Source organism: Leucopleurus acutus (genome assembly GCF_964270905.1).
Source record: "Leucopleurus acutus genome assembly, chromosome: 2".
NCBI lineage: Eukaryota > Metazoa > Chordata > Mammalia > Artiodactyla > Delphinidae > Leucopleurus > Leucopleurus acutus.
The window spans coordinates 126,067,568-126,092,438 of NC_139143.1; the positions used below are offsets into that span (position 1 = coordinate 126,067,568).

General features: G+C 36.2%; 1 protein-coding gene across 6 annotated transcripts in view; it reads right to left on the minus strand.

Moving 5' to 3' along the window:
- AK5 (adenylate kinase 5) overlaps nucleotides 1-24,871 on the minus strand; it is a gene marked incomplete at both ends in the record, with an annotated part of 236,929 nt that overhangs the window by 186,605 nt on the left and 25,453 nt on the right. For all 6 annotated transcript variants that reach the window (XM_082863294.1, XM_082863292.1, XM_082863293.1 and 3 more), the window contains one exon: nucleotides 1,289-1,480. In XM_082863294.1, coding sequence (XP_082719420.1) covers nucleotides 1,289-1,480 — 192 coding nt within the window. The remainder of the gene's footprint in view (nucleotides 1-1,288; nucleotides 1,481-24,871) is intronic.

Consider the following 24,871-nt stretch of genomic DNA (forward strand, 5'->3'; position numbering starts at 1 on the left):
ACCCCAACAAAAAAGAGCCAGAGAAACATCCACTCTGATTTTCTTGAATCTTTCATGTCACTCAACGTCTCTTTTAGACCATAAATGGACTCTGGCATTGTGGACAACTTTCATGTCAGATTTATAATTCTCTGACATGACAACTTTGACTCAAAGGGCAAATTCTAATAAATATTTCTTTATAGTGATAAAAAGACTGCAAAGAGATTATTATTCAAATGTCGTTGACTGTCTCTTTCAATCTAAGGGCATTTTAGGCTAATGAAGAGATTTTTAACACAGTAAATTGTTAGGTCATAGGAGCTCTGAGGATGGGCTTCAGTAGATTTACCTAAAATTTATGGAAAGCATCTTATGTGCATTTTATTGGGATGGGCATGTATCCCTTTCATCAGATTCTCCACAGCTTGTAGCCCCACTAGACAAGAATCTCTGGTCTCGTGAGAAGAGCTAAGGGCTGAAGGGAGGGTTATGCCGAGGTCTGCTACCACCACGGAGTACCCCAAGCTGCTTTGGTTTTAGTGTCTTCTTCTGCAAAATGCCTCAGCTGGCCAACGATCCTCTGTCTCCTCTATTCCATAATTGAATCTCTGATGTGTGGGGACCATAAATTTAGCTAAGTTTTCACCTTCAGCTTCCTGTATTCTAATAACTGTACTAACCAGTGATTCAGCTTCATCCTTCTTTGGCACATTCAGTATCATTAACCACAAAACAAACTATTTATGAACAAAGTTAATATTTGCATTGTATCGATGGAGCAGGAAGATCGATGCCTTCCATTTTGAGACAATATCACTTCTTTATGACAAGTCAAACCCTTAATAACTTTTTGGGCCACCAAAATCTCATTTTTTTATGTGGTAACCTATGATAAAGTCTAACTTACAATTTAAGTCTAATATAACACTGTATCAATTCTGTTTATAAGCCTATCAATTTTATTAGGTTTTCAAAGACAGAAGAGTTGAGAAACTGGGCCAATATTGCTTAGAATGATCAAAAAATTATTTAAAAATACTTTAAAATTTGGGGGCCACAGAATTCTAGCCAAGGTTAAAATTTATCATTTTTTGTAAAATCAATTAAACTAAAGTGAAAGTGCTTTTACCATCATGGCTTAATAAAGGCAAATCAGGTCAAAATTACCAATTATTTTTCATTGGATCTCCACCCAAGAAAAGTCACTTTTTTAAGGTAGAAGTATTTCTAAATGAGAAGAACATAGGATAATTAGAAATCTGAAAGATCACTCTTGTACTAGACATGTAAATTATATCTGACTTACTGTCATGATGAGCCCCTTTTCCTGGAAGTATTTAACCAATGGAGCAGCGTTCTGCTTGAAGTTCGTTAGTCTCCTTTGGGTAGCTTTCAAATTGTCATCAGGCCGCCCCTGTTGCTCTGCGCGCCTCAGTAATCTTTCTTTGAGCCTCTGACTGGTACAGGCCAGGAACACCACCAAGTCAGGAGTACAGATCTGTGGAGAGCATCAAACAAGTAGACAGGCATTCAACATACCAACCAATGTGAGTGTGGGCAGTGGCATTTCTCTCTTCTGGGTCTGTGGAGGCTGCCATATTTTTGACCCTCTATGTTTTTGCCAGCATATTTCCAGGGCTACGGCTCCACACAAGGCCAGGAGGAGCTATTGCTATTACAGTCCATGTAAATGGTATACTTCAACTCACAGAGTCGTGTACAGTGGCCCTCCAAATTTCTGGAAAATACTTTTTGCCTATTCTCAAATAAGTTTGCAAGTTAAGATCAATATAGGCCAAACTCTGCCAAAGGTAGATGTGACCTGTTTAGAGGGGAAATGACTATTGAGCTACAGATATTCTCTACAGTAAACAAGTACTGCTGTTATTATTACTATGTGCTGCCCTTTTAAAAGTATGTACTGTATGCCAGGCCCAGTGCTAAGTTATTTCCTTATGCTGTTGCTAAACTTTACAACAATCTGCAAGGTAAATATTATCTCCATTTTAAAGATGAGCAAACTGAGGCTCTGAGAAATTAAGTACTTGTCTGAGGTCACATGGTCAGTAAGGTCAAAGGTGATACTTGAACCCAGGTCTGTCTGGTCTATGGTCTGTGTTCCCTCCACTATTACAAAGAATCAAATGGCTCAAAGGCCTTCATAAATTTCTGAAAATACCAAGGAATAACATGAAAAGAACCTATGAACTAAACAGTTTTTATTTAACTCAATTAGAACTAGTAATGTATGTAAAAGATAACATGATCATTTAAAGTGAATGTATTTTCTTGTTGAAAATGGGACAAGAAAAAGAGGCAGTTTTGCATAGCGCTTTAAAGAAATGATCTCCAAAAATTTTTTATTGTAACCTCACATTAGTAAATTATTTGAGCATCTACCTCAATAAATATATACCTATTAAATTATAAATTATGCATGAATGTATGATAGCCATGTACTACCATACTAATATATTGTATATATTACATACGTACATACATATGTACGTATGTAATATATTGTATAATAGTATGTATGTTGTAAAATACACACAAAAATACAATTTTTAAAGGATGACATATGATAATCGTAATTTTAACATTTTCTTCCCACACTACAGTGGTTTGCCTTGTGCACTCTTGAGACCACTGGTTAGAAAATGGACCCTGGAGTCTGGGAAACATGGATTACTGTTCTTGCCCTAGGATTTATCAGCTGAGCTATGGGCATATGGCTTAACTTTACTAAGCCTCCATATCTTCATCTGTCAAAAGAGATACATGAACCTCCTGCCTGAGTTATTATAAAGATTAAACAAGATCAGCACAAACTTGATCAATGGTAGGTGCTCAACAAATTTTAGCCATGTTTACTATCTCTTGGTTGTCATGATTCTATATTGTCCTGGTTCTCATTTAACTTTTTGTTCGGTATTTTTTTTTTCTCTTTGCTCAAATTTTTTTCCTTAAAAATGTAACACAAATAATGATGTTTATGAGCCTTAGATAATGTTTTCTTTTGTTTTTCCCTCTCCAGGTTCTTATTCTCTCAGCTCCCTTCCACTGTTCTGGTTTCAACCACCTATCTTTTGTTGATGGATTCCAAATGTACATTTTCAGCACTAACTTTCAACAGCACTTATATCCTATATGATCAAATGCTTATATGACGGCTCTACCTGAAAGTCTTGTTTTTTTTTAAGTTTTTTTGATGTGGATCATTTTTAAAGTCTTTATTGAATTTTTTACAATATCGCTTCTGTTTTTATGTTTTGGTTTTTCGGCCGTGAGGCATGTGGGATCTTAGCTCCCCAACCAGGGATTGAACCCACACCCCCTGCACTGGAAGGCGAAGCCTTAACCACTGGACTGCCAGGGAAGTCCCTGAAAGTCTTAATATTACGTGTGACTCAGCAAGGCCAAATCAGTTCCAGCACCTTTTTACCTGAATGAAATTCCCATCTTGCTTATATATGTATTTGTTTATTTATTTTTATGGTAGCAACACTACTTTCCTGAATCTCTCAACTAGAAGTCTTTTTTAAAACTTTTTTTTAATGGAATGAAAGATTATTCTTTTAAAAAAATTAATTAATTTATTTATTTTTGGCTGCGTTGGGTCTTTGTTGCTGTGCGCAGGCTTTCTCTAGTTGCGGTGAGTAGGTACCGGAGCTACTCTTCGCTCTGATGCGTAGGCTTCTCATTGCAGTTGCGGAGCACGGGATCTAGGCACATGGGCTTCAGTAGTTGTGGCTTGTGGGCTCTAGAGAGCAGGCTTAGTATTTGTGGTGCTCAGGCTTAGTTGCTCTGTGGCATGTGGGATCTTCCCGGACCAGGGCTCGAACCTGTGTTCCCTGCATTGGCAGGTGGATTCTTAACCACTGTGCCACCAAGGAAGCCCTGAATGAAAGATTCTTTAAATTCTATAGTGTTTTACAATTTTCAAAAGTTTCACAAATGTGATTTCATATAATCCCATAATAACTCCTTTTAAAATTCCCTACTCTTATATTGCCCCTCCCCCCTTCCCCCGGTAACCACTAGTTTGTTCTCTGTATCTGTGAGTCTGCTTCTTTTTTGTTTTATTCCCTAGTTTGTTGTATTTTTAAGATTCCGCATATAAGTGATATCATATAGCATTTGTCTTTCTCTGTCTGACTTATTTCACTTAGCATAATGCCCTCCAAGTCTATCCATGTTGCTGCAAGTGGCATATACACCACATCTTCATCCATTCATCTGCTGACGGACATTTAGGTTACTTCCCTACCTTGGCAACTATAAATAACGCTGCTATGAACATTGTATCTTTTTGAATTCTCAGCTAGAAATCTTAATATCATTCATAACCCTTATCAAAACTTCAATCTCTCAGAGCTATCACCATGGACTGTGGAGTTTGGTCTTGAAACACTATTCAGATTCCCTTTCTCCCAGTTCCCACTGCCACTGTGTAAGCACAGGCACATACTTGCATAAGTGATTAAGAGCATGAATTTTAGAATCAGATCATCCTGATTTTATATCTAGAATCTGCTATTAGTCATTTGTCCTTGGGCAAAAGGTTCAATATCTCTGAACTTCAGTTTTCTCAACTATTTTTCCCTTCCCATCTCAGTAGTTTAATATGTCCCATAAAACACTTTTAAGTAGCTTTTGAGAACCCTTAACAATTTATAAAATCACTTTGTAATTTTTGTGTGATATATGGTAAAGAGATTATCTGAAGTTAAAACTTTTATACTATCAAATATTATAATGCAAAATTCAAATTAAATAAAATCCTTGGTAATATTCAGTCTTACCCAACATAACAAATGACATCTTTTTAAATTTACTTTGAATAGCATATAAGGGAGAAGACAATTTTTGACAAATAAATTAAAATGACAGGGCTTCCCTGGTGGTGCAGTGGTTAAGAATCTGCCGGCCAATGCAGGAGACACGGGTTTGAGCCCTGGTCTGGGAAGATCCCACATGCCGTGGAGCAACTAAGCCCGTGCGCCACAACTGCTGAGCCCATGCACCACAACTACTGAAGGCCGCGCGCCTAGAGCCCATGCTCCTCAACAAGAGAAGCTACCACAATAGAAGCCCTCGTATCACAAGAAAGAGTAGCCGCCACTTGCCGCAATAAATAAATAAAAATAAATTTATTAAAAAAAAATTAAAATGACGTTATATTGTTCTTGGTTTGGTCATATTGTATATTAAAATATGGAAAAAACTTCAACTACTAGCTCAGTGTTGAATGCAGGTAAAACTTGCATTTAGAAATTCTTGCATTTTGCGTTTAAACAAATTAAATGCTTTACTTTAATACATTTTGTGTTTTGTTTCAGACTGCAATGTATGTGCTTCTCCCTACTTAACACAATGAGGTTATGGGGAGACTTAAATATGTAATCATCACTATGTTTTTTCTTTTAGAATTGGCTTTTGAAATTAGCTTGAAATTTAAGACTTTACACTTTGAATAAAACTGCATTTTGTTTATTTTAATTAATAGACTTAAAAAAAAGCAGTTATAAGTTTATAGGAAACGAGTAGAATATCTAAGATATTTGTTGTTGCTGTTGTTTCTTTAATTTCTCCCAATACTTTTTATTGCAGAGCTCTGTAGTTTTCTATGTAATGTTCTTGCCCATTTAAAAATTATTCCTACCTATTTGATATTTATTTTTATTTTTTAACATATTTTTTATATCTAAGATTTTTGATCAATGAATGCAACTTCAGGTCTGATATAGATGACTTTGAAGTGAATCTGCAAAGCTATTTAATTTTATAATTGTAATTAACTTGCTGTCTTTTCCTGGTATAAACTAAACAGCATATAGCCAATGACACAAAAAATTAAAATGTGGAACAGGCGAGACCTCCATGGTAGCTGGGATAAAAGGCTGACTGCTCAACAGTGATCTCAGCCACAAGCATGCTCACCTGATTCCTAGTCACCCCCGCATATGCCCACTCATTAGGACCCTCGTTCTCCAACATTGCTCAATTTTAAAAGAAAAAATTTAATTGTTTATGGTTTTTTCCCAAAAAATGTAGAATAGAAGTAGACACCATTCTTTCCCAGAAGATGTGAAGCACCTAGAAAGTTTTCATGAAATTCACTCATGAAACATTGAAAAGTATCACCAAACGAAGTGGATCCTTGGCATACCTTTTCTTAGCCTATGTTCTCAAAATGTATTTGCCGATTGAATGAATGAGTGAGTAAATAAAAAATGAGAACAAAGACCAAGATACCACTTTTGTCTACATGGAAGTAAACTTCCCAATTGCTGATATTTTTTCTGCCATTGGATCAACTAAATCAATCTTTTTTTCCCTGTCATTATATGCACAAGTCAATCTTCCTCTATCCATTTTCTCAAAGTCCCTTATCTGAATGATTACTCTGTTAAAAAGAACCTATGACCATCTTTGATTAGCAAAGAGGTATTATTCACAGGATCAGACTACTGAGTGAGCTTATTTTAGTGAGCTCTCTTCTTAACTGTCAGTGCTTTTGACTGTCATATTCTTTATGAAGACATGTTCAAAGGTCTACACTCCATAGTTCAGATCACTGTCAGAAACCAAGAAGCAAAGTATGAAAAAAAAAAAAAAAACCCACAAAGAGAGAAGATCACAGTTGGAACAAAAACTGGAATCACTGAAATAAGAGATGAGAAAATCTTGCAGGTTATCTAGCCCAAATTAATGCCAAACCTGTAATCATCTCTACAATCTCTTGACAAGTGATTTTTAAACTTGAACCTTTAAACTTGAATGTTCTTTGTGAGCATTTCTTGTGATGCCTCACTACTTTTGAGGCAGCCCCTTTCATTACTGGATAACTCTAATAACTGGGAAGTTCTTTCTAATACTGGGCTAAAATTTTCTTTCTTAATTCTGCCTATAGGGAAAATGTAAAAGAAATCATTTCTTTCACCCATTAAGCATTTATTGAATATACACCATTATTGCAGAGGCTAGACTAGATCAAAAAGGGAAAAAGGATAGATACCTGGACTTCACTATCATTTAACATGGAGATAATTTCCGGGCAAAGCTCTTAATGGACTATGGGGCTGAGGGGACAAAAACTGGAATATGGGGTCTACCATGGAGGAGGAGCTCTAGAAACTACTACTGCTGCTCCCAACTTAGGTTCCTGGTTGGAATTCTAAAGGGCTATACCATCAGAGTTTGTGTGAATCAGCCTTCACAGGACTAAATTCCATTTAGAATCATCCCATATCCTCATTATACTAAATGTGTTAATATCCAATTAGGCATTGAAAACAGAATTAGTGAACTAAAAGTTCAGGAGAAAATATCCAGACTGAAGCAAGGGGGAGAGAGGGGTAGGAAAAGTACAGAAAAGAGCAACAGAGGCATATGAGACAATGCTTAGAAAATTCTAGAAGAAGAAGAGAGAAAATGAAGAAGCAGTGTTTGAAAATGTAATAGCTAAGAATTTTCCAAACTCATAAATAATATCAAGTCCCAGATTCAAGAAGCAATATAAAAACCAAGAAGAAAAAACTCAGATCTAAGCACATCATAGTAAAACTGCTGAAAGCCTAGACAGACACACACACAAAAATCTTTAAAGCAGCCAGAAAAAAGAAATGATAGATTACCTTCAGAGGAGCAATAACAAGACAGCTAAATTTGCCAAAGAAACAATGAAAGCCAGAAAATGATGAAATGACATCTTTAAAGTGCCAATAAAAAATAACTGCCCATCTAGGTTTCAATATCCAGTCAAAATATCTTTCAAAAACTAAAAGTAAATACAGATATTTTCAAACAAACAAACACTGAGAGAATGCTCATCAGAAATTCTACTCTAATGGAAATATTAAAGAATATTCTTCTGGTAGAAGAAAAATGATCCAAGATAGAAATCTGGCCCAGAGGAATGAATGAAGAGCAATGAAATGATAACTCTGTGGGTGAACCTAAATGAAGATTGACCATATAAAAAATATTAAAAGTATCTTGTGGTACTTAAAACAGAGATGAGTCATGAGGCAGGTAAATGAAGTTCAACCTTTCTAAGGTCTTGCTTAGGAAGTGGTAAAAGTCCTGATTGCTATGAGACGTGAACAAGTTAACAATGCATGTCAGAATCTGTAGAACAGGAATCAGCGAACTTTTTTTGTGAAGGGTCAGACAGCAAACATTTTAGGTTTTTCAGGCCATGTGGTCTTGTAGCATCAAAGCAGCCACAGGCAGGAAAGCAGGAGTGGGGATTGGGGAGAATGCAGAGGAGGGGTCAAACCAGTGCAAAGGTGCAGTGTCGGGTTAGTCACTGTGATGGAGACTGGGATGCCATGCTGCTGGCTCTTCTAAAGGGACATGTGTGAGGAGCCTCTATTTATCAGAGCCTGTCCCCTGCCGGTCAAAAGTACCCCCTTGGCACACTGCCTCCTTCACACTTTCACAATGTGGATATCTCAGGGCAGGAAGTCAGTGAGTTGCTGTCCTGGGCAGCATTACAGGGGTACAAAACTGGTCACAGCAGCAAAGGTCAAATGAAAGGTGAGCTGAGAGAATATAAGGCAGGGCATCAGAGGTGCTAGATACAGCAGTACACTTGAAATATAAAGACACAGAAATGCTAAAAGTAAAGGGATGGGAAAAACATACCATGGAAACATTAACCAATAGAATGCTGGTAAAACCATACAAATATCAAATCCAATAAAAAATGGGCAAAGGAAACAAAATATCAATTGAAAGTATACACTAGGAAAGTGGGCCTTGAAAGTTCTCATCATGAGGAAAAATTTTTATAACTATGTATGGTGATGGACATTAACTAGACTTACTCTGGTGATCATTTTGCAGTATATACAAATATGGAATCATTAGGTTGTAGACCTGAAACTAATATAATTGTAATTAATACAATTATTCCTCAATACATTTTTTAAATTAATAGAATGCCTAACAATCCATTTTCTACAAAATAAAGAGCAAAGGACTTGAACAGACATTTCTCATTAGAGGACATACAAATGGCCAACAGGTACAAAAAAAGTGTGCTCAGAATCACTAATCATCAGGGGAGTGCAAATCAAAACCACAACGGGGGAATTCCTTGGCAGTCCAGCGGTTAGGGCTTGGCGTTTTCACTGCTGGGGCCCAGGTTCAATCCCTGGTTGGGGAACTAAGATCTCTCAAGCTGTGCAGTGCGGCAAAAGATACCCCCCAAAACAAACAACAACAACAACAAAACAACACGATGAGATATCACCTCACACCTGTTAGAAGGGCCATTATCAAAAGACAAAAGATAAGTGTTGGTGAGGATGTGAGGAAAAGGGAACCCTTGTGCACTGTTGGTGGGGATGTCAATTGGTTCAGCGACGATGGAAAACAGCATGGAGATTCCTCAAAAAAAATTAAAAATAGAACTACCTCAATTCAGTAATCCCACTTCTGGGTATATATCCAAAGGAAATAAAATCAGTACCTCAAAGAGATATCTGCACTCCCTTGATCACTGCAGCATTATTTACAATAGCCAAGATATGGAAACAACCTAAAAGTCCCTTGATGAATCAATAGGTAAAGAAAATTAGTATTTTTTATATATATATATATATATATATATATATATACACACACACACACACACACACACACACACACAAAGGGCTAAATATTCAGCCTTAAACAAGCAGGAAAACCTGCCATTTGTGACAACATGGATGAACCTAGAAGACATTATGTTAAGTGTAATAAGCCAGACACAGAAAAACAAATATTGCATGATCTCACTTTTATGTGGAGTCTAACGCAGTCAAACCCACAAAAGCAGAGAGTAGAATGGTTGTTGTCAGCCGCTGGGTGGAGGGGAGATGGGGAGATGTTGGTCAAAGGGTGCAAGGTATCAGTTATGCAAGATGAATAAGTTCTGGAGATCTAATGTACAGCAATGTGACCACAGATAGTTAATAGTACTGTATTGTGTACTTGAACTTTGCTTAGAGGGTAGATCTCAAATGTTCTCATCACAAAAAAAATTTTTTTTAAAAAGAAGAAAGTTGTAACTGTGTGAAGTGTGGCTATGTTAGTGAGCTGGATTGTGGTGACTACTTCACAATGTATATATATACCAAAAGGTCAAATTGTATGCCTTAAACATATGCAATTTTTATTTGCCAATTATACCTCAATAAAGGTGAAAAAAAATCAGACAAGTAGTTGACTTTAGGGAGAGAAATATTACTACAGGTAAAGAGTGTCATTTCGTTATGATAAAAGATTTAATTATCCAGGAAGACATAATAACTCTTAATTTGCATTACCCAATAATATATGCTCAAAGTATACTGAACTTGGACAGAACTAAAAGTAGAAAGTTACAAATCCACAGTCAGAGTGGGAGATTTTCATAAATCTTTCCAAATAACTGATAGAACAAGTGGCAAAAAAATCAATATGGAAAAAAATCAGTAAGGTTATAGAAGAGTTTAATACAATTAACAAATTGATATATATTTATAAACTATAACCATCAAGTTGAACACAAAAATTTTAAAATACGGACAGAAAATTTAAGAAAGTTGACCATATTCTGAGCCATAAAGGAAATCTAAACAAATTTCAAATGATCACACAGATTATCTTTAATGACTACAACAGAAATAAACTTTGCGTAAATAATAAAAATATAAATAGAAAATCCCTGTTTGGAAATTAAGCAATACATTTCAATATAATTCCTGGGTCAAAGAAATCACAATGGAAATAAAAATATTTTTAATTAAATTATGATCAAATTATATATAACATTCCAAAACTTGTGGGATGTAGCTATATCCATAATTACAGGGACATTTAATGCCTTAAATGAATATATTAGGGGAAAAAAGAAAGGTTGAAATTAGTGATCTAAGCATCCATCTCAAAATGGTTAAAAAAAAAAAGAAGAAGAAAAAATCAGACCTTTTAGGTCTACTAAAAAAGGAAAAATATAAGAGCATAAATTAAATTACATACATAGTTAAAATGCATAATAAACACATTATAGCTAAGGGTTCATTCTTTGAAAACACTAATAAAATCGATAATCCCTGGTGAAACTAATCAAGGAAAAGAAAAGGCAAAATATTGAGAATAAAAAGGAAGGTACCCCTAAACATCGTACAGCGATTAAGATGATAAAATAGGATATTAAGAAACACTTCATGAAAACAAATTGGAAAATATATATGAAATGGACAGATTTCTAGAAAAACACAACTCTCCCCCCCCCCCAAAAAAAGAATAACCAGAAAACCAGAATGGCTCTTTATTTATGGAAGATATTAAATCCACAGTTCAAAACTCTTGCACAAAGAAAACTCTGAATCCAGATGGCTTCACTAGTGAATTGTATCAGACACCAATCTAACAGAAACCCTTCTACTAAATATAAAGAAGTAAATACTTCCCAATTCATTTTATTAGGTCTGCATAATCTTTGAATCCAAAGTCTGACAAGGACATTGAAAGAAAGAAAAGTTATAGGTCAATCTCACTCATGAACGCAAGCAAATATTCTAAGTAAAATATTAGCAAATGAATCCATCAATGTATAAAAAGGATTATATACAACATGACCAATTCAGGTTTATTCCATGAATGAAAAATGTGTTTACCTTTCAAAAATCAAGCACTGTTATTTACCAAACCAACAGAATAAAAAAGAAAAAAAAAATCATGTGATCATCTTAAATATGAAAAAAGCACTTGGTAAAACTTAACATCCCTTCACGATAAATACTCTTATCAAACTAGGAATTCAAGAGAATGTCCTTAATCTGATAAATAATAAATACATAGAAGTTACAGCAGGCATCATACTTAACTGGGAAATGCTGAAATCTTCCCTCTGAGATGAGATAAAGATGCCCATTATCATTATTTCTAGTCAACACTGTAATGGAGATTTTAGACAGTAAATTAAGACATGAAAAAAAAACCCCACAGAATTGAAAGGAAAGAAATATAATAGTCATTTGAGATAATATGATCGTATGTGTAAAAAATCCAGAAGAATTTAAAAGCCATAAGAATAAATATGCATATTCAGTATGGTCTCTGCCTAGAAGGACAGTATACAAAAATCAATTTTATTTCTATATACTAAGAACAAACAATTTAAAATGAAATAAAAATGCTAGTTAAATAATTAAAAAATCATTTAATTGCCTAGGGGAAAATCTAGTGAAAAATGGTACGGTACAAGAATACTACACAGAGCTTGGCAGAAATTAAAGATTTAAATAAAATGAGGTATATGCCATATTCATGAATGGAACACAATATCATAATGTCATTCTTCCCAAACTGATCTATAGATTTAATGTAATCTTTAAATTCAAGCAGGGTTTTTCTTTGTGTATGTGTGTATGGGAATTGAAAAATTGACTCTGAAATTTATTTGGAAATTCAGACGGCCAAGAATAGCCAAGGCAATCTTCAAGACAATCTTGAAAAAAAAGAATAAAGTGATAGAACTTACTGCCAGATAGTGTGACTTATTACAAATCTACAGTAATTAAGACACTGTGGTATTGGTTTTAAGGAAGACCAGTAAACCACTGGAACAGAGAGAGAACTCAGAATCAGATCCACTGCCCAAATATATGATTTACAACAAAAGTGAGGAAAGCACAGTCTTTTCAATACATGGTACTGGGTCAATTGGATGTTCATATGGAAAACAATGACTCTTGACTCCCTACGTTATAGGATATTCAAAGATTCATTCCAAATGGATTTTCAGATCTAAATGTGAAAAGTAAAATGATAAAGATTTGAGAAGGTGACATATAAGAAAATAGCTTCTAGACCTTAGGGAAGACAAGGATTTCTTAAATAGGGCCTAAAACACCCTAACCATAACAGAAAAGTTTGATAAATTGGATGGCTTTAAAATTAAAAAACACTAATATATTTATTAAAATAGACTAGTAAGAGAATGAAAATGTCAGTTGCATAGTGGAAGAAGATATTTGCAACACATATAATCAACAAAAGGCTTGTTTTGAAAACATGAAAAGTAATCTTACAAATCAATAAGAGAAGGAGAAAACAATAGAAAAATGGGCAAGAAACTTGATCAGGTATTTTTATAAAAGAGGATATCCAAATGACTAATGAATTGAAAAGGTGCCAACATCATTAATAATCCAGGGAATGCAAATTGAAATACGTACCCACCAGAATGGCTAAAATTAAGAAAGAAGACCAACAATATCAAATGTTAGCAAGAATGTATAACGGTTGGAGCAAGTTTGTGATAATTCATCAAACAGCACACTCAAAACCTGTGTACCTACTATGTGCTAGATTCTATTCTATACACCAAAGACTAACAATGACCACAAATCAGGTATGTCCTTTCCCTGGCTGAGCTTATGGCCAGTTGGAGGAGACAAATTTTAATCAAAGAATCGCACAGATAAATATAAATCTATAACTGTGGTAAGTAGCTCTTACTATGAGAATATTATAATAGGGAGATCCAAACTTATCATGGAGATCATGGAAGGCTCCTATGAGGAACTGACAATTGAGCTGAAATCTGAAGATAAGAAAGGATTAACTAGAGAAAGAAGGGGAGGAAAGAGTGGTCTTTCCAAAAGACCAGAAATTCATAGAGAAGAGCCAGCATGTGGGCCTAAGAGGAATGCAACACCCAAATTTTGCATGACGTTTGAGAATCTTTTAGACATCATCCTCCTAGAGAGGAGACCATCTAAACAGGTAGGCAATTTTTTTTTTCCAGGATAGGGGAAGCAATTAATGTCTTGATTGGGAATCTCTCCAAATTAAGTTTGACATGTACAAGTAGTAAATTCTAGACACAGGAACAGATGAACTGGGACCCTGGCAAACATGAAGTTCTGTCATCTGTTTTCTTGGTCTGCTCTCTTTTCCCAATTAACATGCATGGGCTCTGCAGCACACAACTTGGTTATAAACTCCACGACTTAAGCTATTACATTAAGACCCTTGGGTTTACAGAAAAGGACAAGAAGTAGGATAATGTGAATCTCTAAGGAAAGCAAGTTCAAGACTCTTCTTCCATTCTTCCTCATCCTCTTCTCTTCACTTTTGAGGAGAAAGGTGCGGCCAAAATTGGTCAGAGCAAGACTTTTCACTGAGCTACAGTCTTAGGTAGGGGCATGGTTTCTCTCACTTAAGATCCTCTCTTTTACTTCCAAGAGGTTGAGAAGTAATCTCCATTTCTCTTTCTCTTTGTTGCTCATCTTTTTTTTTTTTTTTTTGAACTTGCTTCTTTCTAGTGCAGCTAGTGAGATCGGCTGGACTTAATTTTCAGAAGGCTTGCATTGGGCACCTCTAAGCACTGGCACAATTTATGGCTTCCTGGCTCTACTTCCTGTCTTCTCCTCCAATGGCATTCTCTGGATGAACATTTCTGTGACGACACTGTGACAATCTGAGACTTAGTGGGTGGGATTAGGGTTGGAGGAGCTCTCCTGGCCTGATTTGGTCCTAGGCTCTAAGCTGCTGATAGCCTAGAGGAAAGGAATTCTCCTTGTGGTTCAGATGGTACTCTTGGGCTCCACTGGGTTTAAAGACAAAGTTTCACAGTAAAAGAATATACATTTCTTGGGCTTCCCTGGTGGCGCAGTGGTTGAGAGTCTGCCTGCCGATGCAGGGGACACGGATTCGTCCCCCGGTCCGGGAAGATCCCACATGCCGCGGAACGGCTAGGCCCGTGAGCCATGGCCGCTGAGCCTGCGTGTCCGGAGCCTGTGCTCCGCAACGGGAGAGGCCACAACAGTGAGAGGCCCGCGTACCGCAAAAAAAAAAAAATAATAATAATAATATACATTTCTTTTGCTGTTAGTTGCTGTCCCTGCACGTATTTGATTTAGGGATCATGGTGGAGGACTAGTAGACTAAGGATAGGTTTGCTTGTTCCCCAAATATCATTTTAATCTCTCATATTTCCAATGATCAGTACAGAGTATTAGGCTTTGATTAGGAAGAGGAATAAGACATTTTCTCTGACCTTAGGGAGCTATAGTTTAGTAGTTGAGATGAAACAATACTTATAATACAATATGACTAGCACAATGTTTAAAAAAATATGGGAATAAAGAGGAGGGCCTCTTCCATATGGCTATTCTTATAATACCGGATGTCAGTTAAAGTATTCTCCCTAGCGTTCTTTTTTACAAGAAAACTGCCATTCCAGATTTCCATTACTGTTACAATTGCGTGAAATTACAGGAATTAAATGAAATTTGTTTCACTGAGGCAAACTCTGATAACAATGTGCAGAAGACCCTACAGCTGTTACTGAGAGAGTAGTTGTTACACAAGCTGCCCTTGCATGGGCATCCTTGGAAACTTGTTAGAAATGCAAATTCATGAGCTCCACTCCATTCTACTGAATCAAAAGCTCTGGAGATGGGACCCAGGAAACTATGTTTTAACCTTTGCTTTATATTATAAGAAACACTGTATATAGACATGAGTGCTTGAAACAGTAACTTAATGAAGTTGTAGACTCTTTAAAAGTAAAATAAAAACAATAAAAATCCTAAGTGGATCAATATAATTAAGTACAAAAATGAAAGAAAGTAATCGTTTTGTTTCACTTAGGGAGAAAGCTAGTATGTGAAACTTTATTTTTTATAGTTTGGGCGTTTCTCATTGCAAAACTCTATTCTATCCATTTCCATGGCCAATGGTGATCTCTTACAGTCCAATGCATATTGCTTCCACTACTTTAGTTAAATAGTTATCTACGTTACTCTGTCTTTTCATAATTTGTCACACGTCAAATTAATGATATCTGCTGAACAGAGTATATCATTAATGTTTTCAAAAAAAATATCATTAGTTTATGAAAAGTACATTTCTGTGGTTTGATTTTTATGGTGCAAATCTTCATTTCAATAAAAGCAATTGGAGGACATTAAGCTGCCAAGATGGAGGAATCTAATGAAGAGGAAAAGAATAAGGTTTTATTTAATATATACCAGGATGACAATATGGAAATAAATGTAAATTTATAATGCTATTTTTTCCAAGATATTTTTTCCCCAGCACTAATTTGATTATGCAGGCATCTACTTCATTCATTTATTTATTCATTCACTTAATATTTACTAGGATCCTATCGGGAGCCAGAAATTGAAGTTCTGGAAAGGTAAACCAAGACTAGATGGGCTGGCATTGCTTTCCATGCTAAGCAGTTGGGGTTTTATCTTATAAACATGGAAGTAACACGTTTTATTTTGTGCCTTAGAGTGAATGCCAATGGTAGTGCAGGGGGCAGATTGGATAGGGAGAGACTGAAGGCAAGCAGATCAACTAATGGAAGAGCTAATGAACCTGAACTGTCTACAATGATGTGCCCCTTATGAATAGAGGGCAAATAAAGTACAATGTAAAACACGATCATTATTCTTAATACTGTCTTTATAGATGTGCTTGATTTTAATGATCATTTAGGAAATAGGAGAAATCAGTAGTGCCAGCATTAGGCAAATGACCCTGAAATAAAACAAAAAGACCTTCTGACATTGGAGGGGAGAGTGGAATGAAGACAAATGGGTAGAGTCTAAAAATACAACAGCTGTTCTTACACCTGTGGGATGAGCCATTCCTGCCTGGTTCATAGTGGTCGGTTTCTGCACTCTTCATTGCTACTGCATGTGACACAGGACTGATTAGACCACAGAAAGCAGTATCTAATAAGAAAGCAGTCAAACAATTGTATGATGATGTTGGCTGATGTTGCCAGACCCAGCCAAGAAAATCACCATAGAGACAGACCTTGAAGTGGAAGATCTCAGCATGTGGCTATTGCTCACCCTTAGCCAACTTCTAAACCAGCGCCTCTCTATAACTTGCCTCTTTACAAATATTTAATATATAAATGCATAATACTGACAACAGGAGTAACTATCCAAGAGATCCTGTCATTGGTATGTGGGCATAAACCCCATTTATATTGTCCACTACATTCTAAATTCATGGACGCAAAGAAGAGAGGGAAGGATTCTTAATGATCATGTGGTCCAAATCCCTGTCTGGTTTACTGCATAGCAATCAGTTTTCCAAAAAAAAAAAAAACAACTGTTAGAGCTAAATACAGGGTATATTTTTGGTTGCAGCAAATAAGATAAAATATATTCATTTTATAAAGCAAGAACAGTGCAGTTTCTCCCTGACTTACCGATTTTAGACAACAGGATTTTATGCTTTGAGACATACTGCATCCATTCAAAGGAAGTATTAGAAAAGTGACTCAGAAATTAAAGCAAAAAGCTCATTTTTGAATCTTTTAAAAGCATTTCTTGAAGGAAAATGAAATTCAAGAGTATATTAAGTGCTAACTGATATGGGAATGTAAAGTAGATAAGAAATTATGTGATAGTTCCATTAATACTCCATGCGCAGACTTACTGAGTGGAATACAGGCTGAAAATTCACCACTAAAAGCCATTATTGAAGATTTCTATTTGAAGTTTAGATGGAAATACTTTTTTGCCCTTCAGCTTTGGTATCAGTCCAAAGAAAAATCTGGTATCTTTTTCTCAAGTGTAAGTTATCTTCATATATGTGGCTTGAAAGAAGCTAATACTTCAAAAGAAGATGCATGCTGATAGAGGGAACTTACCTCAACATAATAAAGGCCGTATATGACAAACCCAGAGCCAACATCATTCTCAATGGTGAAAAACTGAAACCATTTCCACTAAGATCAGGAGGAAGACAAGGTTGCCCACTCTCACCACTATTATTCAACATACTTTTGGAAGCTTTAGCCACAGAAATCAGAGAAGAAAAAGAAATAAAAGGAATCCATATTGGAAAAGAAGTAGAGCTGTCACTGTTTGCAGATGACATGATACTATTCATAGAGAATCCTAAAGACACTACCAGAAAACTACTAGTGCTAATCAATGAATTTGGTAAAGTAGCAGGATACAAAATTAATGCACAGAAATCTCTTGCATTCCTATACACTAATGATGAAAAATCTGAAAGAGAAATTAAGGAAACACTCCCATTTACCATCGCAACAAAAAGAATAAAATACCTAGGAATAAAACTACCTAAGGAGACAAAAGACCTGTATGCTGAAAACTATAAAACACTGATGAAAGAAATTAAAGATGATACAAACAGATGGAGAGATATACCATGTTCTTGGATTGGAAGAATCAACATTGTGAAAATGACTCTACTACCCAAAGCAATCTACAGATTCAATGCAATCCTTATCAAACTACCAATGGCATTTTTCACAGAACTAGAACAAAAAATTTCACAATTTGTATGGAAACACAAAAGACCCCGAATAGCCAAAGCAATCTTGAGAAAGAAAAACGGAGCTGGAGGAATCAGGCTCCCTGACTTCAGACTATACTACAAAGCTACAGTAATCAAGACAGTATGGTACTGGCACAAAAACAGAAATATAGATCAATGGAACAATATCAAAAGCCCAGAGATAAACCCATGCATATATAGTCACCTTACTTTTGATAAAGGAAGCAAGAATATACAATGGAGAAAAGACAGCCTCTTCAATAAGTGGTGCTGGGAAAACTCAACAGCTACATGTAAAAGAATGAAATTAGAACACTCCCTAACACCATACACAAAAATAAACTCAAAATGGATTAAAGGCCAAAATGTAAGGCTAGACACTATAAAACTCTTAGAGGAAAACATAGGCAGAACAGTCTATGACATAAATCACAGCAAGATCCCTTTTGACCCACCTCCTAGGGAAATGGAAATAAAAAAAAAAAATAAACAAATGGGACCTAATGAAACTTCAAAGCTTTTGCACAGCAAAGGAAACCATAAACAAGATGAAAGACAACCCTCAGAATGGGAGAAAATATTTGCAAATTAAGCAACCGACAAAGGACTAATCTCCAAAATTTATAAGCAGCTCATGCAGCTCAATATTCAAAAAAAACCAACCCAATCCAAAAATGGACAGAAGACCTAAATAGACATTTCTCCAAAGAAGATATACAGACAGCCAACAAACACATGAAAGAATGCTCAGCATCACTAATCATTAGAGAAATGCAAATCAAAACTACAATGAGGTATCACCTCACACCAGTCAGAATGCCCATCATCAAAAAATCTACAAGCAATAAATGCTGGAGAGGGTGTGGAGAAAAGGAACCCTCTTGCACTGTTAGTGGGAATGTAAATTGATACAGCCACTATGGAGAACAGTATGGAGGCTCCTTAAAAAACTAAAAATAGAACTACCATATGACCCAGCAATCCCACTACTGGGCGTATACCCTGAGAAAACCATAATTCAAAAAGAGTCATTACCACTATGTTCATTGCAGCTCTATTTACAATAGCCAGGACATAGAAGCAACCTAAGTGTCCATCAACAGATGAATGGTTAAAGAAGATGTGGCATATATATATACAATGGAACATTACTCAGCCATAAAAAGAAACGAAACTGAGTTATTTGTAGTGAGGTGGATGGACCTAGAGTCTGTCATACAGAGTGAAGTATGTCAGAAAGAGAAAAATACTATATGCTAACACATATATATGGAATCTAAAAAAAAAAGAAAAAAATACATGGTTATGAAGAACCTAGGGGCAGGTCAGGAATTATGATGCAGATGTAGAGAATGAACTTGAGGACACGGGGCGGGGGAAGGGTGAGCTGGGACGAGGTGAGAGAGTAACATTGACATATATACACTACCAAATGTAAAATAGATGGCTAGTGGGAAGCAGCCACATAGCACAGGGAGATCAACTCGGTACTTTGTGACCACCTAGAGGGATGGGATAGGGAGGGTGGGAGGGAGACGCAAGAGGGAGGAGATATGGGCATATATGTATATGTATAGCTGATTCACTTTGTTATAAAGCAGAAACTAACACACCATTGTAAAGCAATTATACTCCAATAAAGAGGTAAAAAAAAAAAGAGCATGCTGAATACAGTTCTCTTTCACACTTATCTATGTTGATTGCTTAGCATTTACTTAAACACAAAGGCTGTCTCCAAGGAAATTTAGAAAAGACTATTAAGTTATTAGTAGATGGAGGAGGGGGGATGGTATTTCCCTCTCTTCCTTAGACATTACATTCTCTCTCTGCTTAGCTTATCTTAGAGTAACTCTTCTGATTCATATAGATAATGATGGAAAATACTTTACACTCATATCCTCAAACAATCATTGAGGCATTAAGTAAGACCCAAATTCCAGTCAGAATTTGAGAACGTATCTTTAGAACATCTTGTTTTTAAGATTTTCTCGGACATCATAAGTATGAGAACCACTAAGGAAGATTCCTTCATTCTTCCACTCATTCAATCTGTAAGTGTTTATAAACTATTTTAATATGTTCCCACAGTGGTTAATTAGATCCCTCTTTTTTCATTCATTTCTTTTTGTTTTTTACGCTGATAAGCGGAGTTCTAGCACTACTTGGAAATGCATTTATAGGTGTTCAGTTCAACATATATTGAGCATCTACTATGAGCCAACTACCATACTGGATGAAGGAGATGCAGAAGGGGCAACACATGGTGCTTGCCCACAAGGATCTCCCAATCCCAATGTGGAAGCAGACATAAGGTATTATTTCAATACAATGGAAATTCCACTATGTTGGAATACAGTTCCAAAATGAAATCCAGGGGCAGGGCACAGCAGAGACACAGAAAAGGGCCTGGAGTTGTGAAGCTTGTGGCCCATGTGAATACCAAATGACTAAAAGGGATATATATCTTCTTTCGCCAGAAACTTTCCAGGGCTCCACTTTTCCTGGGGTAAGTGTGTAGAGAGAGGAAGAAATGAAGAAATTATATCCAAGTCTATGCTTGGTAAGCAAAACTAGATCTATGAGAAATCCTGCTGATATAATGAAATTCCTCTTCTATCACTTATTCATTCACTTAGTGAGATCTTGTTGAATACTACCAAGCACCAGAAGTATAATAGTTGCATTTTGTATTAATAATGTATCTCATAATCTTGCCTCCAGCTCTAAATTGCTCTGATGTAACAGAATGTGATGAACTCAAGGTTTATTTTAGAAGTTGATGGCCTGGTAGCCATGGTTACATCTAGAGTACTGAGCTAAGCTGAGAGACTACCCGATGAAGTGACCAGCACTATATGTGAAATCAGGAGTCTTTCTGACAACCAGGAGTAGTCTCTGTGGGTATCCCCATCCTATCCCCTGCTCCTTAAATGCAACCCCACTTCTAGGAGGTGGGTAAAGGATATGTTTTTTTCCTTTAAAGATCTAATAAATGGGCTTAGTAGATTCAGTGTTTTAGAACATCTGGGATAGGAATTCAAAGTGTTATAATCTCAAGTCTATACACCTCAGATATGGCCCATCTGGAAGCTTTCTATCTGGAATGGGCAGAGTTTCATCATTGCTAATGATCATAGCACTCTGGATTCAGCTTCAACATCTTTCTCAACATAGCAGGCCAGGGAGCCATTACCAGTTGAATATAGTACACCAGATGAAATATTTTTGTCACTGCTGGTTTATACACATTAGTGAGGTGGCTCCATAAGCCACACATAAAAATTAGTTTCAGTCTCATTCTATAGTCACAATGAGTAACACACACACACACAAGCAATACAATTAACTAGATTTTCAATGCTAAGTAGTGGTGGAGAGAAGACGGTTTTTTAAAAAATTAAAACCAAGGAAGTTTTTCCCAGAATGGTTGATTTCCACTTTCAATATTCTACTCAGCGGTTTCAGCAGGCTGATCTTTAGCTTACTTTCCCATTAGTAAATGAGTAATTTTCCAAGGCTCTAGAAGACAACAGCTATTGTAAAAATGGGTCTTTTCAAACTGTCCTGGTGCCACTGAGCTGAAACCAGACTTTTGAGTCTTCTTTGGCCACAGCAACTGCCTTCATCTTGGCCTTTCTGCTCTAACAGGGAGCCAGAGCACTGAAATATAAAACTCTAACAGGATATTTTTTTTCATTTAGTGCTTTGAAATGTATGAGTGATTTGGGAAGAAACAAATCTGAGCTGGAAACACTTTCCAAATATTTCTCTCCCTTCTATCTATCTGTCTATTTATCTACCTACCCCTGTGTATGTATACACATACATGCACATGTATACATACACACAGCTGAAAGAATAATATATATTAGAATACTTGGTAGTTCAAATACAACATACTTGGGTGAGTTTTCAGAAGGCTCATTATTAAATTTTAATAGAAAGCAAAGAACCATGGATATGAAAAGGCCCACCAGAGATTTTAAACTATTATCCTTTTATTACCACTTACTCATTTCCTCGCTCATTCAGTAAATATTGAGTGTTCAGTGTGTGCAAAAATAATATTAAAGAATTTCTAAAAATTTCTAGACAAGAAGAATCAATGGTTGGTTCTAATAACTTGCTTTAATGCTTAACAACTGGTACTTTTAAAGAGGTTTTCATTATATGTAATTCAAAATTATTCTCTTAAATACAAATACATTTACTCGGCAGAGAAGAATCAGACAATACACTATTGATAACACTCTTAGACATGCTTGAAAAACAGTTATGCGGAAATGACTATGAAGACAAACAATGATTTTGAAGTAAACATCACAGAACTAATAAAGCTAAATGTGCTTTCTCCTTCAAAACAGATCCTTTGGGGAATTAAAAAGTCATTTTAATATGTTGTCCACTGTTCAAAATGTTTTGGGGGCTACCTTTTGGATCTAAGTCTAAAGAGGCTCTTCTGTGGGGTACAACCCAGTCCTTTGAGACTAGACTTGACCTTTTCAATTGCTCAGGAAGACAATATAGTTGGGTGGAAAGAGCACTGGGCATAGAAGTGTGGGTTGCTTCTTCTAGCTCAAGAGTTACTCTGGCTTTCACATTAACTAGATTTATGAAATCCAGCCAGTCACTTAACCTCTCTGGGAATCAATTTTCTCATTTATAAAATGAGATTGGTACTACCAAGCTTTTTTAATTCAAAGATTCTCTTTAAAGGTTTTTAAAAATTGCTAAGAGTTTCCATGTAGTAAAAGCTGTACTTTTGCTGTCAGCTGATTGAGAAAGTGCTTATTTTGCCTACTTTTGTTTGCCTCTGGAATGACTCAGAACCCCAGAGGCAGAGACCACCAGTTATGATATGCAGGGTAAAGTAGCCTCTAAAATTTGTACTTCTGTGAATCTGTGTGCTCATGGAGGATATTATTTAAAGCACGAATGGGGAGATTTTTCTTTTTGGCCATGATTCACACAGATACAAAAGAGAGAACTGCAGATTACACCAGATTAAATGCAATAATCAAGTGCTACTCACCACATTAGAAAATTAGTCACTACTACTTTTTTGATGCAAACAAACACAAGTGTATTATTCTTTGTCCCATTCACATTTATAGAGTGGTACCAATGACTATGTATTTGAACAGAGGCACCCTTCTAAGTCAATATTTTAATAAGGAATCATCATGGGAAGTTAAATAATAAGCCAGAGATGGCTCACCCTATTTTTATAATACATAGAAATTTGCTGCTAATATATAGAACTACAATTGATTTGTACCTTGACCTTGTATTCTGTGACCTTGCTAAATTTATTAGTTTTGGTAGTCATTTTGTAGATTCCTTAGGATTTTCTTTGTAAACAATCATATCATACACACCTACCGACAGTTTCACTTCTTCCTTTTCTATATTTATGCCTTTAACTTATTTTTCTTGTCTTAGCTATTATTAGAATCTCCAGTACAAAGTTTAATAGAAGTGGTAAGAGTAGACATCTCTGCAGTTCCCAATCTTAGGGAGAAAGCACTCAATATTTCATAATTAGGTATGATATTAGCTACTGGTTTTTTTATAGATGCCCCTTATCAGATTAAAAGAGTTCCTCCTAGGCTTCCCTGGTGGCGCAGTGGTTGAGAGTCCGCCTGCCGATGCAGGGGACACGGGTTCGTGCCCCGATCCGGGAAGATCCCACATGCCATGGAACGGCTAGGCCCGTGAGCCATGGCCACTGAGCCTGCGCATCCGGAGCCTGTGCTCCGCAACGGGAGAGGCCACAACAGTGAGAGGCCCGCGTATCGCAAAAAAAAAAAAGAGTTCCTCCTGGGACTTCTCTGGTGGTCCAGTGGCTAAGACTCCATGCTCCCAATGCAGGGGGCCTGGGTTTGATCCCTGGTCAGGGAACTAGATCCCATGTGCGGCAACTAAGAGTTTGCATGGTGAAACTAAAGATCCCGCATGCCGCAACTAAAGATCCCGCATGCCGCAACTAAAGATTCCGCGCGCTGCAACTAAGGCCCGGTGCGGCCACATAAATAAATAAATAAATATTAAATAAATAAATAAGTTCCTCCCTTCTATTCCCAATTTGCTGAGTTTTTTACATAAACCAATGCTGAATGTTGTCAAATGCTTTTTCTGCCATTTTGGCCAAAAAACATACTCTATAAGATTTCAAGCTTTTAAAATGTATTAAGACTTGTGCTATGGCCGAGTATATAGGTTATCTTCATGAAGGTCCCTTGTGCATTTGAAAACAATGTCTACTGTGCAGTTGTTGGATACTGTATTCCAGTTATGTTTATTGTTCCTCAGATCTTCCAGGTCTTTACTGATGTTTTGTCTCGTTTTTATGTGAAATAACGAGAAAGGATTGTTAAAATTATCAAGTATGAGTGTGGATTTGTCTCTCACCTTATTTCTGTCAACTGTTTGATTCACATATTCTGAAACATTTTTATTAGGTATATACACATTATAATTTTCCTATCTTTCTGATGAATTGACCTTTCTATCACTGTGAAGTGTTCTCTTTATTTCTGTTAAGAGTTTTTGTCTTAGAGTCTACTTT